Below are 22,407 nucleotides of genomic sequence, written 5' to 3' on the forward strand. Positions count from 1 at the left end.
TGGCTACCTAGGAGAGAGGATAGGCTACTAACACCTGAAGGAGCCTATCAGCAGGAGTCTCTGACGTCACCTGGTGGCACTGGCCACTCAGAGCAGTCCAGTGTGCCAGCAGTACCTCTGTTTCCAAGATGGCAGAGGTCTGGAGCACACTGGAGGAGCTCTGGACACCTCCCAGGGGAGGTGCAGGTCAGGGGAGTGGTCACTCCCCTTTCCTTTGTCCAGTTTCGCGCCAGAGCAGGGGCTAAGGGGTCCCTGAACCGGTGTAGACTGGCTTATGCAGAATTGGGCACATCTGTGCCCAAGAAAGCATTTCCAGAGGCTGGGGGAGGCTTCTCCTCCCCTGCCTTCACACCATTTTCCAAAGGGAGAGGGTGTCACACCCTCTCTCAGAGGAAGTTCTTTGTTCTGCCATCCTGGGCCAGTCCTGGCTGGACCCCAGGAGGGCAGATGCCTGTCTGAGGGGTTGGCAGCAGCAGCAGCTGCAGTGAAACCCCAGGAAGGGCAGTTTGGCAGTACCAGGGTCTGTGCTACAGACCACTGGGATCATGGGATTGTGCCAACTATGCCAGGATGGCATAGAGGGGGCAATTCCATGATCATAGACATGTTACATGGCCATATTCGGAGTTACCATGGTGAAGCTACATATAGGTAGTGACCTATATGTAGTGCACGCGTGTAATGGTGTCCCCGCACTCACAAAGTTCAGGGAATTGGCTCTGAACAATGTGGGGGCACCTTGGCTAGTGCCAGGGTGCCCTCACACTAAGTAACTTTGCACCTAACCTTTACCAGGTAAAGGTTAGACATATAGGTGACTTATAAGTTACTTAAGTGCAGTGTAAAATGGCTGTGAAATAACGTGGACGTTATTTCACTCAGGCTGCAGTGGCAGGCCTGTGTAAGAATTGTCAGAGCTCCCTATGGGTGGCAAAAGAAATGCTGCAGCCCATAGGGATCTCCTGGAACCCCAATACCCTGGGTACCTCAGTACCATATACTAGGGAATTATAAGGGTGTTCCAGTAAGCCAATGTAAATTGGTAAAAATGGTCACTAGCCTGTTAGTGACAATTTGGAAAGAAATGAGAGAGCATAACCACTGAGGTTCTGGTTAGCAGAGCCTCAGTGAGACAGTTAGTCACTACACAGGTAACACATTCAGGCACACTTATGAGCACTGGGGCCCTGGGTTACCAGGGTCCCAGTGACACATACAGCTAAAACAACATATATACAGTGAAAAATGGGGGTAACATGCCAGGCAAGATGGTACTTTCCTACACAACCCCCCCCCCCCCAAACGAAGGACAATAAGACTAGCCATGACCTGATGAGTCTTCATTGTCTAAGTGGAAATATCTGGAGAGTCCATCTGCATTGGAGTGGCTACTCCCAGGTCTATGTTCCACTGTATAGTCCATTCCCTGTAGGGATATGGACCACCTCAACAATTTAGGATTTTCACCTTTCATTTGTTTTAGCCAAAGTAGAGGTTTGTGGTCTGTCTGAACAATGAAGTGAGTGCCAAACAGGTATGGCCTCAACTTCTTCAGAGCCCAGACCACAGCAAAGGCCTCCCTCTCAATGGCAGACCAACGCTTTTCTCTAGGGGTCAACCTCCTACTAATAAAAGCAACAGGTTGATCCTGGCCCTCAGAATTAAGTTGTGATAGGACTGCCCCTACTCCTAATTCAGATGCATCAGCTTGGACATAGAATTTTTTAGAGTAACAAGGGCTTTTCAGGACAGGTGCAGAGCACATGGCCTGCTTCAGCTCCTCAAAAGCTTTCTGACAGTTTGCTGTCCATAATACCTTTTTAGGCATTTTCTTGGATGTGAGGTCATTAAGAGGGGCTGCAATGGAGCCATAGTTCTTAATGAACCTCCTGTAATACCCAGTGAGGCCTAGGAAGGCTCTCACCTGAGTCTGAGTGGTAGGGGAACCCAATCAATAATAGTTTGGATTTTCCCCTGAAGTGGTGCAATCTGTTCCCCACCAACAAGGTGTCACAGATAAACCACCTTACCCTGCCCTATCTGGCACTTTGAAGCCTTGATAGTGAGGCCTGCCTTTTGCAGGGCCTCCAAAACTTTCCATAGGTGGACCAGGTGATCATCCCAGCTGGAGCTAAAGACAGCTATATCGTCCAAATATGCTGCACTGAAAGCTTCCAGCCCTTGCAGGACTGTGTTCACCAACCTCTGAAAAGTGGCAGGTGCATTTTTCAAACCAAAAGGCATTACAGTAAACTGGTAATGTCCTCCAATGGTAGAAAATGCAGTCTTAGGTTTAGCATCTTCTGATAATTTGATCTGCCAATACCCTGCAGTCAAATCAAAAGTGCTTAGATACTTGGCAGATGCCAGTGTATCTATAAGCTCATCTGCCCTGGGTATAGGGTGAGCATCAGTTTCGGTTACCAAGTTGAGACCTCTATAGTCTACACAAAACCGCATTTCCTTCTTTCCATCTTTAGAATTGGATTTTGGTACCAGTACCACAGGAGAAGCCCATGGACTGTCAGAGTGCTCAACCACTCCTAGTTCCAACATTTTCTGAACTTCTTGCTTTATGCAGTCCCTGACATGGTCAGGCTGCCTATAGATCTTACTTTTGACAGGTAGACTGTCTCCAGTATCAATAGTGTGCTCACACCAAGAAGTGGTGCCTGGCACAGTAGAGAAGAGTTCTGAAAATTGTCCTAGGAGATTTATGCAATGGTCTTTCTGCTCAGCAGTAAGACAATCTGCCAAAACTACACCTTCCACAAGAGCATCTTGTTCTGTGGAAGAGAAGAGATCAGGTAGAGGATCACTGTCTTCTTCCTGTCCCTCATCAGTTGCCATGAGCAGGGTGAGATCAGCCCTGTCATAGTAGGGTTTCAGGCGGTTGACATGGAGCACCCTAAGGGGACTCCTGGCAGTGCCTAAGTCAACTAAATAGGTGACTTCTCCCTTCTTTTCAACAATTGTGTGGGGTCCACTCCATTTATCTTGGAGTGCTCTTGGGGCCACAGGCTCCAAGACCCACACTTTCTGCCCTGGTTGGTACTGAACCAAAACAGCCTTCTGATCATGCCATTGCTTCTGGAGCTCTTGGCTGGCCTGAAGGTTTTTACTGGTCTCTTTCATGTACTCAGCCATCCTTGATCTGAGGCCAAGTACATAATCCACAATATCCTGCTTAGGAGCTTTTAAAGGTTGTTCCCAACCCTCCTTTACAAGTGTGAGTGGACCCCTAACAGGGTGTCCAAAAAGAAGTTCAAAGGGGCTGAAGCCCACTCCTTTCTGGGGTACCTCCCTGTAGGCAAAAAGGAGGCATGGTAGAAGGATATCCCATCTCCTGCGGAGTTTTTCAGGGAGACCCATAATCATGCCTTTGAGAGTTTTATTAAATCTCTCCACCAGTCCATTTGTTTGTGGATGATAGGGTGTTGTGAACTTGTACGTTACACCACACTCCTTCCACATGGCCTTTAAGTATGCAGACATGAAATTGCTTCCTCTGTCTGATACTACTTCCTTTGGGAAGCCCACCCTGGAAAATATTCCCAGGAGGGCCTTTGCCACTGCAGGAGCTGTAGTGGTCCTTAAAGGAATAGCTTCAGGATATCTTGTGGCATGGTCCACTACCACCAAGATAAACCTATTGCCTGAAGCAGTAGGAGGGTCAAGGGGGCCAACTATGTGTTTCCCTACCCTTTCAAAGGGAACCCCAACCACAGGCAGTGGGATAAGGGGTGCCTTTGGAGTGCCACCTGTCTTGCCACTGGCTTGACAGGTTTCACAGGACTTACAAAATTCCTTTGTGTCCTCAGACATCCTAGGCCAATGAAACAGGGGAACAAGCCTGTCCCAAGTTATCATTTGTCCTAGATGCCCAGCTAAGGGAATGTCATGTGCCAGTGTTAGGAGGAACTTTCTGTACTCCTGAGGAATCACTAATCTCCTGGCAGCTCCAGGTTTAGGATCCCTATGCTCAGTGTACAAGAGGTTGTCCTCCCAGTAAACTCTGTGAGAGTCACTGACATCCCCATAAGCCTGTTTGACAGCTTGCTGTCTGAGACCCTCTAATGTGGGACAGGTTTGCTGTGCCACACTCAGCTCCTCTCTGGCAGGCCCCCCTTCACCCAAAAGCTCAGCAGTGTCTGCTTCCAGCTCCTCTGGTGTAGGTTCTGCACAGGGAGGGAATTCTTCTTCCTCAGAAGTAGAATCCACTGTAGAGGGAGGGATAGTAGGAAGTGGTTTGCTTCTACTAGCCCTAGCTTTAGGGAGCACTTGGTCCATTGTTCCAGGATCCAAGCTTCCCTGTCCTTTTTGCTTTTTGGCCTGAGCCCTTGTCAAAGCAAAAATATGCCCTGGGATGCCCAGCATTGCTGCATGGGCCTCCAACTCCACATCTGACCAAGCTGATGTCTCCAAATCATTCCCTAATAGACAGTCTACAGGTAAATCTGAAGCTACCACAACTTTCTTTGGACCAGTTACCCCCCCCCAGTTGAGATTTACAACAGCCATGGGGTGGCTTTGTGTTATGTTGTGAGCATCGGTTACTTGGTACTGGTGTCCAAGTATGTGTTGTTCAGGGTGCACCAGTTTCTCAATCACCATTGTGACACTGGCACCTGTGTCCCTGTAGGCCTGGACCTCAACACCATTTATTAGGGTTAGTTGCGTGTACTTCTCCAAGTTATGGGGGCAAGCAACCAAAGTGGCTAAATCAATAGCCCCTTCAGAGACTAAAGTAGCCTCTGTGGTCTCCCTAATCAGACCAACCCCAACTAAGTTACCAAAAGTGAGCCCAGCTACTCCCTTGGATTGGCTATTAGTAGGTTTGCTCCCACCACCACTGCTATTAGTAGGGACACTAGGTGTAGCAGTAGGGGTTGTAGTGGTAGGAGCTGTGGTGCCTTTCTTTGGACAACTGGGATCTGTTGTCCAATGGCCTTTTATTTTACATAAATAGCACCATGGTTTCTTTTCCTTGTTTTGATTAAAGGAGGATTTGGACCCACCACCCCCACCAGAGTGTTTTTGTGGGCCTGATGAAGACTCATTTTTAGATTTGTCCCCACCCTTGTCAGAAGACTTACCATCCTTCTTTTTGTTGCCATCTTTGTCACCCCCTGTATGAACTTTTCTGTTCACTCTTGTTCTGACCCATTTGTCTGCCTTCTTTCCCAATTCTTGGGGAGAGGTCAGATCAGAGTCCACCAAGTACTGGTGCAACAAATCAGACACACAATTATTAAGAATATGCTCTCTCAGGATTAAGTTATACAGGCTGTCATAATCAGTAACTTTACTGCCATGTAACCACCCCTCCAAGGCCTTCACTGAATGGTCAATGAAATCAACCCAGTCTTGTGAAGACTCCTTTTTGGTCTCTCTGAACTTTATCCTGTACTGTTCAGTGGTTAAGCCATAACCATCCAGGAGTGCATTCTTAAGAACTTGGAAATTATTAGCATCATTTTCTTTCACAGTAAGGAGCCTATCCCTACCTTTTCCACTAAATGATAGCCATAGGATAGAAGCCCACTGCCTTTGAGGGACATCCTGTACAACACAGGCCCTCTCAAGTGCAGCAAACCACTTGTTAATGTCATCCCCCTCCTTATAAGGGGGAACTATCTTGTGCAGATTCCTGGAATCATGCTCTTTTGCAGGATGACTATGGGGAATACTGCTGCTGCCACCATGGGTATCTAAACCCAACTTCTGTCTTTCCTTCTCTAATTCAAAAGACTGTCTATCCAAATCCAGCTGTTGCTTTTTAAGCTTCAGTCTGGTTTGTTCCACCCTCAACTTATTGAGTTCCCTCTCTAACATTCTGTCATCAGGGTTGGTGGGAGGGACATTCCTAGAAACAGAGCTATGATGGGAATGAACAGAAGGAGACCTGTCCCTTACAGAAGCCACCCTAACAGCTTGGTTAACAGAAACATTACTACCAGTATGGTGAGAATAAATGCTTTTGCTATGATGTGAGACAACACTATTTATATGGTGTGGCTCATCATCATTACCATCTATGCTAGATTGTCTAGTAATGGGCAGGCTAGGAAGTTTCTTTCCTGAATCTTTTCCTGGGGGAGTCCCTGAATCAGATTGAGAACTATTAGGTACTTTTTCAACAGATGGGGCACCTATGGCCTTATCCTGTTCTCTAAGCATGTTAAGTAACAGTTCCAAGGAAGGATTCTTCCCTACACTCAAACCTCTCTCTATACAGAGACTCCTTGCTCTTTTCCAGCTAAGGTTGTCATATGCAAGTTTGGACAGATCACCATTTTGGCCTGTGCCAGACATTTTTAGAGAGAGTTAAAGTGATAGAAAAAGAGAAAAAAGTTTTCAGATCTTTTTGGAAAGACAGAAAAAAAACTTTTAAAACTTTTAAGAACTTTTTGAAAGTTCAGAGGTACTTTTCAGCACTTAGAAAAGAGTGAAAAGAGGAAATGCAAAACTTTTTGGCTATGTGTATATACACTGACCTTGTTTTGTATATTTTTCTCTTATGAAAAGTACAATGACAAGAGTGGTAAGTAGTCTCAAGCACTTATCCCACCACTGCACAACCAATGTAGGAGGCTGGACTGGCTTGTAGTGAGTACCAAGGGGTACTTGCACCTTGCACCAGGCCCAGTTATCCCTTATTAGTGTATAGGGTGTCTAGCAGCTTAGGCTGATAGATAATGGTAGCTTAGCAGAGCAGCTTAGGCTGAACTAGGAGACGTGTGAAGCTACTACAGTACCACTTAGTGTCATATGCACAATATCATAAGAAAACACAATACACAGTTATACTAAAAATAAAGGTACTTTATTTTTATGACAATATGCCAAAGTATCTTAGAGTGTACCCTCAGTGAGAGGATAGGAAATATACACAAGATATATATACACAATAGCAAAAATATGCAGTATAGTCTTAGAAAACAGTGCAAACAATGTATAGTTACAATAGGATGCAATGGGGAAACATAGGGATAGGGGCAACACAAACCATATACTCCAAAAGTGGAATGCGAACCACGAATGGACCCCAAACCTATGTGACCTTGTAGAGGGTCGCTGGGACTATTAGAAAATAGTGAGAGTTAGAAAAATAACCCTCCCCAAGACCCTGAAAAGTGAGTGCAAAGTGCACTAAAGTTCCCCTAAGGACAAAGAAGTCGTGTTAGAGGAATAATGCAGGAAAGACACAAACCAGCAATGCAACCACTGTGGATTTCCAATCTAGGGTACCTGTGGAATAAGGGGACCAAGTCCAAAAGTCACAAGCAAGTCGGAGATGGGCAGATGCCCAGGAAATGCCAGCTGCGGGTGCAAAGAAGCTTCTACTGGACAGAAGAAGCTGAGGTTTCTGCAGGAACGAAAAGGGCTAGAGACTTCCCCTTTGGTGGACAGATCACACTTGCCTTGGAGAGTCGTGCAGAAGTGTTTTCCCGCCGAAAGGACACAAGCCTTGCTAGTCGCAAATCGTGCGTTTGGCGTTTTTGGACGCTGCTGGGGCCCAGGAGGGACCAGGAGGTCGCAAATTGGACCTGAAGAGAGAGGGGACGTCGAGCAAGACAAAGAGCCCTCACTGAAGCAGGTAGCACCCAGAGAAGTGCCAGAAACAGGCACTACGAGGATGCGTGAAACAGTGCTCGCCGAAGTTGCACAAAGGAGTCCCACGTCGCCGGAGACCAACTTAGAAAGTCGTGCAATGCAGGTTAGAGTGCCGTGGACCCAGGCTTGGCTGTGCACAAAGGATTTCCACCGGAAGTGCACAGGGGCCGGAGTAGCTGCAAAGTCGCGGTTCCCAGCAATGCAGCCCAGCGAGGTGAGGCAAGGACTTACCTCCACCAAACTTGGGCTGAAGAGTCACTGGACTGTGGGGGTCACTTGGACAGAGTCGCTGGATTCGAGGGACCTCGCTCGTCGTGCTGAGAGGAGACCCAAGGGACCGGTAATGCAGCTTTTTGGTGCCTGCGGTTGCAGGGGGAAGATTCCGTCGACCCACAGGAGATTTCTTCGGAGCTTCTGGTGCAGAGAGGAGGCAGGCTACCCCCACAGCATGCACAAGCAGGAAAACAGTCGAAAAGGCGGCAGGATCAGCGTTACAGAGTTGCAGTAGTCGTCTTTGCTACTATGTTGCAGGTTTGCAGGCTTCCAGCGCGGTCAGCAGTCGATTCCTTATCAGAAGGTGAAGAGAGAGATGCAGAGGAACTCGGGTGAGCTCTTACATTCGTTATCTGAAGTTTCCCCAGAGACAGAGACCCTAAATAGCCAGAAAAGAGGGTTTGGCTACCGAGGAGAGAGGATAGGCTACTAACACCTGAAGGAGCCTATCAGCAGGAGTCTCTGACGTCACCTGGTGGCACTGGCCACTCAGAGCAGTCCAGTGTGCCAGCAGCACCTCTGTTTCCAAGATGGCAGAGGTCTGGAGCACACTGGAGGAGCTCTGGACACCTCCCAGGGGAGGTGCAGGTCAGGGGAGTGGTCACTCCCCTTTCCTTTGTCCAGTTTCGCGCCAGAGCAGGGGCTAAGGGGTCCCTGAACCGGTGTAGACTGGCTTATGCAGAATTGGGCACATCTGTGCCCAAGAAAGCATTTCCAGAGGCTGGGGGAGGCTACTCCTCCCCTGCCTTCACACCATTTTCCAAAGGGAGAGGGTGTCACACCCTCTCTCAGAGGAAGTTCTTTGTTCTGCCATCCTGGGCCAGGCCTGGCTGGACCCCAGGAGGGCAGATGCCTGTCTGAGGGGTTGGCAGCAGCAGCAGCTGCAGTGAAACCCCAGGAAGGGCAGTTTGGCAGTACCAGGGTCTGTGCTACAGACCACTGGGATCATGGGATTGTGCCAACTATGCCAGGATGGCATAGAGGGGGCAATTCCATGATCATAGACATGTTACATGGCCATATTCGGAGTTACCATGGTGAAGCTACATATAGGTAGTGACCTATATGTAGTGCACGCGTGTAATGGTGTCCCCGCACTCACAAAGTTCAGGGAATTGGCTCTGAACAATGTGGGGGCACCATGGCTAGTGCCAGGGTGCCCTCACACTAAGTAACTTTGCACCTAACCTTTACCAGGTAAAGGTTAGACATATAGGTGACTTATAAGTTACTTAAGTGCAGTGTAAAATGGCTGTGAAATAACGTGGACGTTATTTCACTCAGGCTGCAGTGGCAGGCCTGTGTAAGAATTGTCAGAGCTCCCTATGGGTGGCAAAAGAAATGCTGCAGCCCATAGGGATCTCCTGGAACCCCAATACCCTGGGTACCTCAGTACCATATACTAGGGAATTATAAGGGTGTTCCAGTAAGCCAATGTAAATTGGTAAAAATGGTCACTAGCCTGTTAGTGACAATTTGGAAAGAAATGAGAGAGCATAACCACTGAGGTTCTGGTTAGCAGAGCCTCAGTGAGACAGTTAGTCACTACACAGGTAACACATTCAGGCACACTTATGAGCACTGGGGCCCTGGGTTACCAGGGTCCCAGTGACACATACAGCTAAAACAACATATATACAGTGAAAAATGGGGGTAACATGCCAGGCAAGATGGTACTTTCCTACAGGCGGTCAATTAATTCCTACATTCATACCTGTTCAGCAGTGCTTTGCCATGGCGGTCTTTGCCCTGTTCAGCGGTGCTTTGCCATGGCGGTCTTTGCCCTGTTCAGCGGTGGTTTGACATTGCGGTTCAGGACTGTTCAGCGGTGCTTTGCCATGGCGGTCTTTGCCCTGTTCAGCGGTGCTTTGCCATGGCAGTTCAGGACTGTTCAGCGGTGCTTTGCCATGGCGGTCTTTGCCCTGTTCAGCGGTGCTTTGACATGGCAGTTCAGGACTGTTCAACGGTGCTTTGCCATGGCGGTCTTTGCCCTGTTCAGCAGTGCTTTGCCATGGCGGTCTTTGCCCTGTTCAGCGGTGCTTTGTCATGGCGGTTTTTACCCTGTTCGGCGGTGCTTTGCCATGGCGGTTCAGGACTGTTCAGCGGTGCTTTGCCATGGCGGTCTTTGCCCTGTTCAGCGGTGCTTTGACATGGAGGTTCAGGACTGTTCAACGGTGCTTTGCCATGGCGGTCTTTGCCCTGTTCAGTGGTGGTTTGCCATGGCGGTCTTTGCCCTGTTCAGCGGTGCTTTGCCATGGCGGTTCAGGACTGTTCAGCGGTTCTGATATTGACATTGGTGTGTGGCATGACGATCTCCACACTAGACATTGGTGTGTGGCATGACGATCTCCACACTGGAAAAAGGTGTGTGGCATGACGTTCCATCATTGGCCAGCGGGGCTGTGGCATCCTGTCCCCTCCTGGGCTGTGACTCTGGCGGTGGTCTCCTGACCAGTAACGATACTTGGGCCCTCCTGGGCTGTGACTCTGGCAGTGGTCTCCTGACCAGTAACGATACTTGGACCCTCTTGGGCTGTGACTCTGGCGGTGGTCTCCTGACCAGTAACGATACTTGGGCCCTCCTGGGCTGTGACTCCGGCCGTGGTCTCCTGACCAGTAACGATACTTGGGCCCTCCTGGGCTGTGACTCCGGCGGTGGTCTCCTGACCAGTAATGAGACTTGGGCCCTCCTGGGCTGTGACTCCGGCAGTGGTCTCCTGACCAGTAACGAGACTTGGGCCCTCCTGGGCTGTGACGACTCTGGCGGTGGTCTCTGGACCAGTGACAACGGTGCTGGCGGTTGTGTCTGCACCGCCGGAAATGATGGTGCACTTCTCCACCGTGACACTCACAACAGGCTGGGGAGACTTCCTCTGGACCTTCCCCACCTTTTTTGGAGTTACAGCTGACTCACCAATCGCCTTCGATCCCATTTCACTTGTTGTCTCACCAGGAGTCTTGACACGGTCCCGTCGTCCACTCTCCAATTTTAGAGCCTTTACAGGGTGTGGGCTACCAGTGCCTTGGCTCCGGGTCCTACTGCCTGCCCTGGTGGACAGTGCACTCCAAAAACCTGGAGCACGCACCACTAGTACTGGAGGCTTTTTGGCTGAGGCGCTACAGCGGGACTGATGAATTGGAGGGGGGTGGGGGCAAAAAGGTCAATTTGACATAGGGACAGTTTCTGATGAACACTGGGATGGGTAGCTGGAGGGGGTCTAGGAGTGGAGGAAGAGTAGGTGGTTGTCGGAGGTGTCACTTTAGGTGTTTTGGGTGCAGGTGCAGGTACTGGAGGCTGTCGTGAGGTGGATGGATGTTGGGTGAGTGATTGCCGGCGTTTGGGTACTTTGGGAGGGGGCGTCACAGAAACACTGGGAGAGGACACAGGGGACGTGTAAATGGCAGTGGAGGTGGTGAGTGCAGGTGAGCGGCTTTTGGTGCTGGGTGTTCTGGTGCGAGTCCTAGTGCCTGTATATGTGGTGCATGCAGGTGTGTGTGTAGACGAGACTGGGAGGGAGGAGGGAGAAGAGGAGGAGGGGGACACAGTGGAGACAGTGGATGTTGCTGTGTCTGTATGGGTGTGATGCTTGTGTGAGTGCCTGTGGGATGTGTGGTGCCTATGTTTGCTTGAGCTACTTTTGGGTGTTGACTTGTGTGCAGGCTGGTCTGTAGGTGTGCCTGGGATGGGCTGGGGTACAGGGGATTGGGTCTGGGTGGAGGAAGTTGGAGGGGGGAGGCTGGACACAGGGACAATGGCTGCCATCAGTTCTGAGGCCAGAGATTGCAGGGTTCGCTGAAGGGCAGCCTGACCAGAATGAATGCCCTCCAGGAATGCATTACTGTGTTGCAACTCTCGTTCTACACCCTGGATGGCATTCACAATGTTAGACTGCCCAACAGTGAGTGACCTGAGGAGGTCAATGGCCTCCCCACTGAGGGCAGCTGGGGTGACTGGGGCAGGGCCTGAGGTGCCTGGGGCGAAGGTGATGCCCACCCTCCTGGGTAAGCGGGCACGGGCGAACGCTGAGGGGCTGCTGGGAGGGCGGTGCTGGTAGGGGAGGTGGCGGCTATACCTGTAGAAGTGGGCGCACTGATGGTGCCGCCACCAAAGGGGAGCTCCCATCGGTGGACGAGTCTGTGTCGCTGGTGGGTGATCCGGTAGCCGACGTGAAGCTCCCCTCGCCCTCCGTCCCACTGGTGCATTCAGAGTCTGTGGTGTGGCCCTCCGTGGCCATGTGGGATGCAGCTCCCTCGTGCTCCGGTGCCACTGTACCTCCGCCTGATGATGCTGATGTACAAAATGACAGGAAGAGCAGGAAAGGGGGGGGGGGAGACGGAAGAAAGAGAGTTTTAGTGCATGGCATACCGCTACCGTTGGCGGACAAGACAGACGCGGCAGCCCCATGCATAACGCCGTGCTCCTGGACTCTGTACATGCAATTTCTGGGATATGGCCTACATGGCAATGGTGGAAATCTGCGCACATGGAAGCCACAGGGGCAACTATACCTCAACTTGCCACTCTTCTAAGGTGGGGTAGAGTGCCACATGGCCTACATTACGGAGGGGCCTTGCCTACCGAACTCGCCCTGGCCTAGGGACACCCACAGCCCACCTCCCCCACCCAGACCATTCCACTGCATGCAAAGTCCACAGAATGAGGTTGTACTCACCCCCTTGTGTCTGCTGTGATGTCCTTAAGCGCCCATCCAACTCCGGGTAGGCCACCGCCAGGATCCGGAACATCAGGGGGGCCATGGTGCGATGGGCACCCCTCCCACGTTGGGAGGCCATCCCCAGCTGAGCCTCCGCCGTCTTCTTGCTGCAGCGGCGAATGTCCTCCCATCTCTTCCGGCAGTGGGTGCCCCGTCTCTGGTGGGCCCCCAGGGTCCGGACGTCCTTGGCGATGGCATGCCAAATGTCTCTCTTCTGGTGGGCGCTGACCTACATGACATGACAAGGGAAGAGGAACAGTCATTACCAACTGCACCATCAATGTGAGTGGCCCCCTCCCCACTCTGACCATGTGGCCCATTTATTCTCATGCTTTACTGTAGTATGAACTCTGGCCCCTTCCCTCTTCCACCCAGCCCTCTCCACCCAGGCCTAGCCCATACAACGTGCTCCCTGTGTACTAACCTGTTGGTCTGGAGGACCGTAGAGTAGCATGTACTGGGGGAGGACCCCATCCACAAGTTTCTCCAACTCCTATGCAGTGAAGGCAGGGGCCCTTTCCCCAGACGCAGCAGCCATCATCGCTTCCAGACCGAGGTCACAGCAGCACTAGAAGTGTAGGTCCTCTCCTGTCGAAGGTCAGGTATCTAGTGATTGAACAGATAGAAAATGGCGGTGACGTCCGCGGCGGTGACGTCCGCGGTGGTGCGCATCATCACCACCAGCGCACCTGTTCATTGGCTCCTGGGACCCATAGGGTCCAATGTTAACCAATGCAGCATTGCGCCGTGATCTACGACCGCGTACTGCGACGGTGTGCAACGCCAGCGCACTTACCCCACAATCCCATTGTCCCAGTTTAGAGGTCAGGCAGCCGCCATTTCAGGGGCCCACATCGCTACAGTTACTACTGCGTCACACATAGCTAGGCCTATACTCAACACACATACAGGAAGGGTTTTGTGTTTGGTGCCGTGTTCTGTGTGACTGTGGGTACAAACCTGGAGGAATAGTGACTGTTTTTTCGCTGTTGTCCTTCTTAGGCACCGTCAGCTGGGACATATGAGGAGATGGTGGAATCCTCCGGTGTACCGACCGCTGGTGGACCTGTTGACAATGGAAGAGAGACATTTAATCATCACCTACAGGTTTGACCGTGCCACAATCCAGGAACTATGTACCCAGTTGGAGCCAGACCTGATGTCACCAATCCGCCATCCGACTGGAATCCCCCCTGACGTGCAGGTGCTGTCAGTGCTCCATTTCCTTGCAAGTGGGTCTTTTCAGACAACAGTGGCCATGGCATCAGGGATGTCCCAGCCTCTGTTTTCCAACGTGTTGTCCAGAGTGTTGTCTGCCCTGCTGAAACACGTAAGGAGATACATCATTTCCCTCAGGTGGAGGATTTGCCTACAGTGAAAGGTGACTTTTATGCCCTTGGACCTATCCCCAACGTCATAGGTGCCATTGATGGGATTAAATGCTACTATGGGGCCTGCAGCGCTGCTTGCGCCACCCACAGAAGTAGCATTTCAAACCTGTCTCAGGCCTGCTTGCGCAGTTTTATTGCCAAAGGGACCTGGCATCTAATTTGCCAGGCCTTACACTCCCCTTTTAATGCATGTAAGTCACCCCTAAGGTAGGCCCTAGCTAGCCCCATGGACAGGGTGCTATGTATGTAGAAGGCAGGACATGTGCCTAGTAGCATGGCCTGTCCTGGTAGTGATATGCAGCCTATTTGGTTTCTCACTGCTGTGAGTGCTGTCTTCTCATAGGATTGCATTGGAAATGCTCTGCCTTGTGTATAGGGGGGTATTGTCAGATTATGAGGGGTAGAGTAGGCATGTTTGGTATGGTTGTAATGGTAGTGAGATATGCTGCTTAATGGTGTAGGTGGACTTTTTATTACCATTATAGAAATGCCACTTATAGAAAGTGAGCATTTCTCTGTGCTTATGACTCTGGTGTTTTGCAGTTTGACTCCAGAGTGAAAGCTGGGCTTTGTGCATAATTTGCAGACAGCATGTACACAGGGAAAGTAGAGGTGTCACAGAGGCGCATCTACATATTGAATGGGCTTCCTGGGCTGAGAGAAGGGGAGGCGGCGCTGCTGCCCTGTGATGGATTTGTGTCCCCAGAGGCTGGGTGCTGTGCCCTAGACCCCTGGGATCCTGGGCTCGCTAGCACAAGAACAGCGCTGCAGGGGAAGTACCTTGAGAGCGCCTTCTTTTGATTTGCTGAAGCACCTGGAAAGCATTTTTGTTTTATTTGTTCAGCGCTTTGAAAGTGTTTTCTTTACTCCCCCGAGTGAAGAGAATCACTGCCACGACCCAGGAACTCTGGTTTATCAAGCGCGTCTGACGCACGCAGTGTTGAGTGCCCCCGGGGCACAGGAAAGTGCATATGGAGTGAGCACACTCCTAAAGATGCCCCCGAGGCGAAGAATGCTCCGAGGAGCACCCCTGGGGTACCAGCAGGCCCCAACTCTGGCCCAATCATCACTGCTGCTCGGGAGGTAGAGGAGACACTTGTGCACCAGATTGGGTGTGGGCAAGTGGACATTGGCGGCCCCAAGAGGGAGGGAAGCCTCATCGGAAGTCCCCTCCGGATCCCAGGGCTGCCATAAGAGCAGGACGTGGGAAATTGAGGCTAAGTCCCCCACTCCCCCGGTCAATGCCAAAGGAGCATGACGCTCCGATCTCTTTGTGTGGATTCCCTCACCCCCGTGTGGGCCAGTCGTGGCCCTGGGCGTCTCTTGGGACCATTAGTGCCCCAGATTGGGCATCAGCTCTAGGAGGGGCCCCGCTAATGGAACTGAGAGGGTAACCCCGTTTCAGTGCGTGAGGAGCACTGGGGGGCCCCTTCATTGTAAATTGACCAGGGAGGAGCATCATTGGTTTTCTGGGTGACAATTTCTTTATGGTGCTGTGACTGTCATGACTTGCCTTTTGTTTACAAATGTTCCTTTTTATGGGCATTTATGATGATGCGGTTTTCATGACTTGCCATATGTTTCCATATGTTCCTTTTAATGGGCATCCTTGTGTATTACGATCGTATGCATTTTTGTGGGTATGTGTTTTTACCATGAAATGTGCATTATTTTAGTAATGTTCTCCTGACTACTGCTTATGTTTTAGAATAATCAATAACCTACATATTTTATGTGACTATTGCTGGCTTTCACAGAGTACTAATGCTGTGCAATGTTCTGACAACTGCTTGGGTAGCAGAGTATTACTGACATCTTGTGTTTGGTCTGATGATGTTGTATAAAATACAGTATATTTTTATATAACTTGGTGTTGTGTTTCCTTTGTGGTGGGGATAGTGTGTCACATGTGTTGTGTGTGTTGTGCAAACACTTTACACATTGCCTCTGGGATAGGCCTGACTGCTCATTCCAAGCTACCTAGGAGTTGAGCAGGAGTTATCTTGGGTGTGTAACCCCCCTCACCCTGACTAGATTGGGTGGGTTCTGCCTGGGCTTGGTACATACCCTAGCCAACCAGAAACCCCATTTCTAACACGAACCTTAAAACCTCAGAAAGAAAAAGGGAAAGAGGCTATGTCCTGGTGGAAAATGAGGCCTGCAAAGAGGTTTCGAATCAGTAAAAGCAGCTAAATCTCTTTTTTTTTTTAACACAGAAGCTCAATCCATCAAGGAATGCCCCTCTGGAAATAATTCATTTGTCATATCTTTTTGTTGGTGATTGTAACAAGGAGATTACTCCGTCTATTGACCTTTGTGATATTGATAACTCACAGTGGGAACCGCCTCAGGAATATTTCTCTAATGTTAACAGCACTTTTTTCAAGTTTCAAGACAACACTCTGAAGGACTTGAAATATGCTATTCTGAGCCATAAATCTGGATCCCGAGTGACCACTGCCCACTTTGTCTGCTAAACATTGGCTCTAGAAGTTACTAATCCAGCATTGAATAAACTGTGTAATACATCTGTAGACACAGCCAAAGTTCCTTGTGTAATGAACCACACCAAGGTATTACCACTGCTGAAAAAGACTTTTGATGATCCCACAATCCTCTCAAACGTCAGGCCCTTCTCTCTCTTCTCTGCAGCATATAGGATACTGGAGAAACTGATCAATACCCAACTATCAGAATGCTTACAACATTATGAATTAACAGATCTATAGCAGTTGGATTTTGCACTTAGACATAGCACAGAGGCACCAATGCTGGAAGTGTTAGAATATGTCAAGGTCAATTTAGATCTAGGTCAAAGCACCACCTTGATGCTTTTGAATCTGTTGGCAGCATTCAAGTTAATACCATATCTGGTACTTCTTCGAGTGGCTGGTGAATGTAGGCATTTGTGGGCCAGTATTGTAGTCTTGCCTTAGTCATAGAGAATAATCAGTGTCATTGATATCTTCTCCCTGAAAGAAAAAATCTCAAACATGGGGTTCCGTGGGGTCCTCTTTAAGTTCAACACTGTTTAATGTGTATTTGCCCTCCTTAGCATCAATGATCCGGTTGTAGAGTATAACTGTTGTCTCATGCGCAGAAGTGGAACAACTCATTTTTTTTAAATCAGGAAATATGCCTGTATCACACAAAAAACATTTAAACAGTGCATGTTATTGTGGTGCACTAGATGAAACAGACCTGTCTGAAATGCAATTTGGATCAAAACAAAATCATGTTTTTTGGACATGCTTGGAAGAATCGGTCTAACAACGTGAGACCTGCTGAATTAGGAGTTTCACCCATGATGACCTCTGTCTTATGTTGCAAAAACCTTGAGAGTAAAATTCGATAGTGAGTTATTTTCTGGCCCCGGATTTTGTGAGAGGCCAGAACTTGATCCTCCCTTATTTATACTTTTGGTGCAAAACTTCACTAACACAGTTTTGAACCAAAATGTTTAGCATCCGCTTGCACCACTCCTGAGCACCAGCCGGGCTCCATATTTATGGAATGGCACAAGCCTGTGCAAAGGGTGGGCTAGCATTAAAAAAAAAACATTACGTTAGCTGGGTGGGGCTGGTGGTTTGGGATAAGGGGGTTTTGCACCAACAAATGACGTTAGGCTGGTTAGTGTCAAAAAAGATTACTCTAACCAGCCTAGTGTCATTTTCTGATGCAAAACCATTCATACCACATGACTCCTGTCTTAGAAAAGACAGGAGTTATGCCCACCACCCCAATGCCCAGCACAGGGGAACAGTGTCCCCTGGGCATGGCCATTGCACCCTGTGCCATGCAAGGCCCCCAATGGCACTTTAATAAAAACAAAATTGATTACCTATACTGACTCTACTTACCTGGGATAGAGTCCCCCATCCTCCGGTGTCCCTCTGGTGTGGGTGGGGGTATTCCTGGGGCTTGAGGTGGGCATCTGTGTCCCCATTCCATGGAGTTTAACCATGGAAATGGGTCCACACATCCCTTAACACCTGGTCTGACCCAGGCGTTCAATAATGGTGCAAAGCAACCTGTGCACCATTATTTAGCCCCTCCTTCCACCCGTGCGTCATGTTAGCACAGGGGATACATATGGGGCTATGGTGTTAGCATGTTTTTTAGATGAGAATGCCTACCTTGCATCTCATTGATGCAAGGTTGGTTCACGCATCTAAAAATGGTGCAAACACCAAAATTGTGACGTTAGATGGCTCTAACGTAAAAAAAAAAATATGGAGTTTGTTGTGCACCGAATTTGCGTAAAATAAATTATGCAAATTCAGTGCAAATGGGGTATAAATATGCCCCTCGATTTGCTAGCCTCTGAGATTCAAAGTATCATAGACCGTGCCTTGATCATGTCCAGGACTGATTATGCTAATGCTCTTTATCTGTGTTTCCATAATTATGTGCTTGCTCGTCTTCACATTGTTCAGAATGTTTCTACCCATATTATTTTAGCCTCTTCTCTGCCAGGCCTTTTCCCCTCTTGCGCCGAGCCTTTTTATGGCTATTTGGGGCAATTTATGCTTAGGCCCTCATAACTTCTTTTCGACATAAGCTATGCACGCCAAATTTGTGTCCCTATTTTCCAACATCCTAAGCATTCTGAAGGTATAAAGAGTTTGTGGGTTCCCCCAGAGGAGACCAAGAAATTAGCCAAAATACAGCTAACATTTTGTTTTTGAAATGGGTAAAAAGGGCTGCAGAAGAAAACATGTGTTTTTTTTCCCCTGAAAATGGGAAGCTTTTAGCAACAGGCAAACGTTACTCAGAAAACCACATTTTTCAACAAAAAAAAATTGGCATTTTACTGGGACATACCCCATTTTTACTATTTCTTGTGCTTTCAGCCTCTTTCCAGTTAGTGGCAGAAATTGGTATAAAACCAATGCTGGATCCTGGACAGCTAAACATATTTGAAAAGTAGACAAAAATTTGAATTCAACAAGGGGTCATTTGAGTAGATCCTTCAAGGTTTTCCTACAGCTAAACAGCTAAAATAAAAAAATACATATTGAAATTGAGGTGAAAAAAAAGAGCCATTTCTGTCCACATTTTCTTCTATAACTTTTTCCAGCTATGGCAGATTTTTAAAAGCAATATACAGTTACATCTGATGGACTCTTCTGGTTGTGGGATGTATAGGGCTTGTAGGTTCATCAAAAAAACTAGGTACCTTGAGCCAATAAATGAGCTGCACCTTGCTATGGGTTTTCACTGCATACCTGGTATACAGCAATTCATTTGGTGAAATATAAAGAGTGAAAAATAGGTATCAATGAAACGTATTTCCAAAATGGGCACAAGATACGGTATTGAGAAGCCATGGTTATTTGCACATCTCTGAATTCTGGGGTCCCCATACTAGCATGTGAATTACAGGGCATTTCTCATTTTTACACACTGTCTTACATTTGGAAGGAAACAATGTAGAGAAAGACAAGGGGCAATAACAGTTGTTCTTCTATTCTGTGTTCCCTCAAGTCTCCCGATATAAATGGTACCTAACTTTTGTGGGTAGGCCTAGTGCCCGCAACAGGAAACACAACATGGACACATCACCTTTTTACATTAAAAACTGTTTTTTGGAAAGTGCCTTGCTGTGGATTTTGGCCTCAGGATCAGCCGGCGCCTAGGGAACCCTACCAAACTTGTGCATTATTTAAACTAGACATGTAGGGAAATCCAGGATGGGGTCACTTGTGGGGCTGTCACCAAGTTCTGTTACCCAGAAAAAACCTTTTTCCTCACATGTTGGTGATAGAAAGTTATGTAATCTGAGCGGAGCCACAAACATCCTTCCACCAACCATGCCCCAAGTCACCTGATAAAAATGGTTCCTCACCTGTGTGGGTAGGCCTGGTGCCTGTGACAGGAAATGCCCCAAAACATAACATGGACACATCACATTTTCCCAAAGAACACTGACCTGTTTTTAGCAAAGAGCCTAGTTGTGGATTTTGGCCTCTAGCCCAGCTGGCACCTAGGGAAACCTAGCGAACCTCTACATTTTTGAAAACTAGACACCTAGGGAAATTCAGAATGGGGTGACTTGTGGGGCTCTCACCAGGTTCTGTTAGCCCCAATCCTTTGCAAACCTCAAAATTTGGCAAAAAAACACTTTTTCCTCAATTTTCAGTGATAGAAAGTTCTGGAATCTGTGAGGAGCTATAAAATTCCTTATACCCAGCATTTCCTCAAGTCTCCCAATAAAAATGTTACCTCACTTGTGTGGGTAGGCCAGGTGCCCACGACAGGAAATACCCCAAAACACAACATGGACTCATCACATTTTCCCAAAGAAAACTGACCTTTTTTTGCAAAGTGCCTAGCTGTGGATTTTGGCCTCTTGCTCATCCGGCACCTAGGAAAAGCTAGCAAACCTGGACGTTTCTGAAAACTAGACACCTAGGGGAACCCTGGATGGGGTAACCTGTGGCACTCTCACCAGGTTCTGTTACCCCGAATCCTTAGCAACCCTCAAAATTTGTCAAAAAAACTCTTTTTCCTCATATTTCGGTGCTGCAAAGTTCTGGAATCTGAGGGGAGCCACACACTTCCTTCTACCCAGCATTTCCGCACATCTCCTGATAAAAATGGTACATCACTTGTGTGGGTAGGCCTAGTGCCGAGGACAGGAAATGCGCCAAAGCTCTACGTGGACGCAACAAAATTATCAATCACAAAACTATCTGTTTTTGCAAGGTGGCACCAGCGTTTTTGGTCCTGGACCCAGCAGCCATCTAGTAAAACCTACAAAACCTAGACATTTCGGAAAACTAGACACCAAGGAGGTGTGACTTGCATGGGTCCCCCAGTGTTTCCTTACCGAGAATTCTCAGCAAACCTCAACTTTAGCTAAAAAAAACACATTTTCCTCATATTTTTGTGTGGGATCACTGCACCTGCACATATTTCCTACCACTGAACATTCCCCTCAGTCTCCTGATAAAAATGATACCTCACTTGTGTAGGTGGGGCAAGTGCCTGTGACAGGGAAGAGACAAAAACATGTCAAAATTGAGGGAGAACCAAAGGGCAGTTTGAAAAAAAAAATTTCGGGCTGACAAATGGGGCAGAACTTTTATCTGTATAGATGCGACAATGCTGGGTGCTAGGAATTTTGTGGATTCCTGCAGATTCCGGAAGGTTCTATCACAAAAATGTGGGAAAAATGTGTAATTTCAAGCAAAGTTGGAGATTTGCAGGGTATTGTGGGTAAGAAAATGGTGTAGGGTGTATGTGAAGAACACCACCCTGGACTCACCCAGATGTTTAGTTTTCAGATGTGTCTAGGTCTCATAGCTTTTTCTACATGGCAGCGTCCCAAAGTCCAAAAAGTGCAGCCCCCACCATTCCAAGCGGAACGATTTTGAGAGTTAGACAAGCTCTCATGCCCCAAATGTAAAACCAAAACCCCAAATAATCAAATGTCCTCTTACTTCCTGTTTTGATAAGATCTGTTAGTGTGTGGGGGAGAGCTGAAAGACTGTTACCTCCTTCAGTTGGGGCGGGGTTTAACCATGCCCATGGTGGTTGGTAGCCACCCACTAATTTTCATTTTTTTTCCATTCCCTGGCATCTAGTAGCCGTTCTCCCCCCCTGGGGAGTGGATTGGGGGTAATTGCCCCAACTGCCCATCAGTGGACTGAAAAACTTTGTCCCCATTTATTTGGGGTGGGGGTATGGCCACACACCCACCCTATTTTGGGGAGAAAATAATTCTTACCTGTTGTCTGGTGGGCTTTCTGCCCCCCTTGGTGGCAGATGGGCCTTACAAAAATAGGTTGATCTGCATAAATGGTCAACAGTAATGTGCCCCCAGGGAAGCAACCCTTGCCTGAACGGGGCCGTTCCCTGGGCCCGGGAGGCGCCTTTTCCCGCCAAACCCATCTCTTGCTTGAGCCAAGACTTGTTGGCGGAATCCAGTGAGGAAAACCAGCCTCCATTAATCTACATGACGTGGGACATCTGCTGCACCAAGCAGGAACCGCAGCCGTCTTCTTTGGTGCATTTCTGACTTTTTCTTCCAACCGAAGGTTTCACTTTTTCACCTTCATTCGGGTTAGCAGGGGGTCCTGTTCTCCCTGGACTCTTTGTCAGTCTTGAACTTAGTCTCCTCTCTCCGTAGGTCTTTAGGTCCAGGAATGCATTGTTGGTGTCTTGCAGTCTTGCATGGATTTTGCATTATTCGTTATCACTACTTCTTGTGTGTTCTGCAGAAACTTGCTGTACTTTACTCCTGCTTTCCTGGGCTCTGGAATGGGATATTTTATTTACCTTTGGTGTTTTCTTACACTCCCAGCGCCGCTATACACACTACTCTTGACTAGGAGGGAAGCCTACATTCGCATTCCACTATTTTAGTATATGGTTTGTGTTCTCCCTAGGCCCATTGTAAACTTTGG

The 22,407-nt window shown here is 48.5% G+C and overlaps 1 protein-coding gene across 1 annotated transcript in view; it reads left to right on the forward strand.

Annotated features, from left to right (window-relative positions):
- LOC138247014 (olfactory receptor 6F1-like) overlaps positions 1–16,473 on the forward strand; it is a 100,245-nt gene extending 83,772 nt beyond the window's left edge. Inside the window, exon 4 of the mRNA XM_069201765.1 lies at positions 16,213–16,473. Within this exon, the coding sequence (XP_069057866.1) occupies positions 16,213–16,473 (261 nt within the window). The remainder of the gene's footprint in view (positions 1–16,212) is intronic.
- Positions 16,474–22,407: the final 5,934 nt, after the last annotated feature.

The sequence above is a fragment of the Pleurodeles waltl genome, chromosome 7 (genome assembly GCF_031143425.1).
Source record: "Pleurodeles waltl isolate 20211129_DDA chromosome 7, aPleWal1.hap1.20221129, whole genome shotgun sequence".
Classification (NCBI taxonomy): domain Eukaryota; kingdom Metazoa; phylum Chordata; class Amphibia; order Caudata; family Salamandridae; genus Pleurodeles; species Pleurodeles waltl.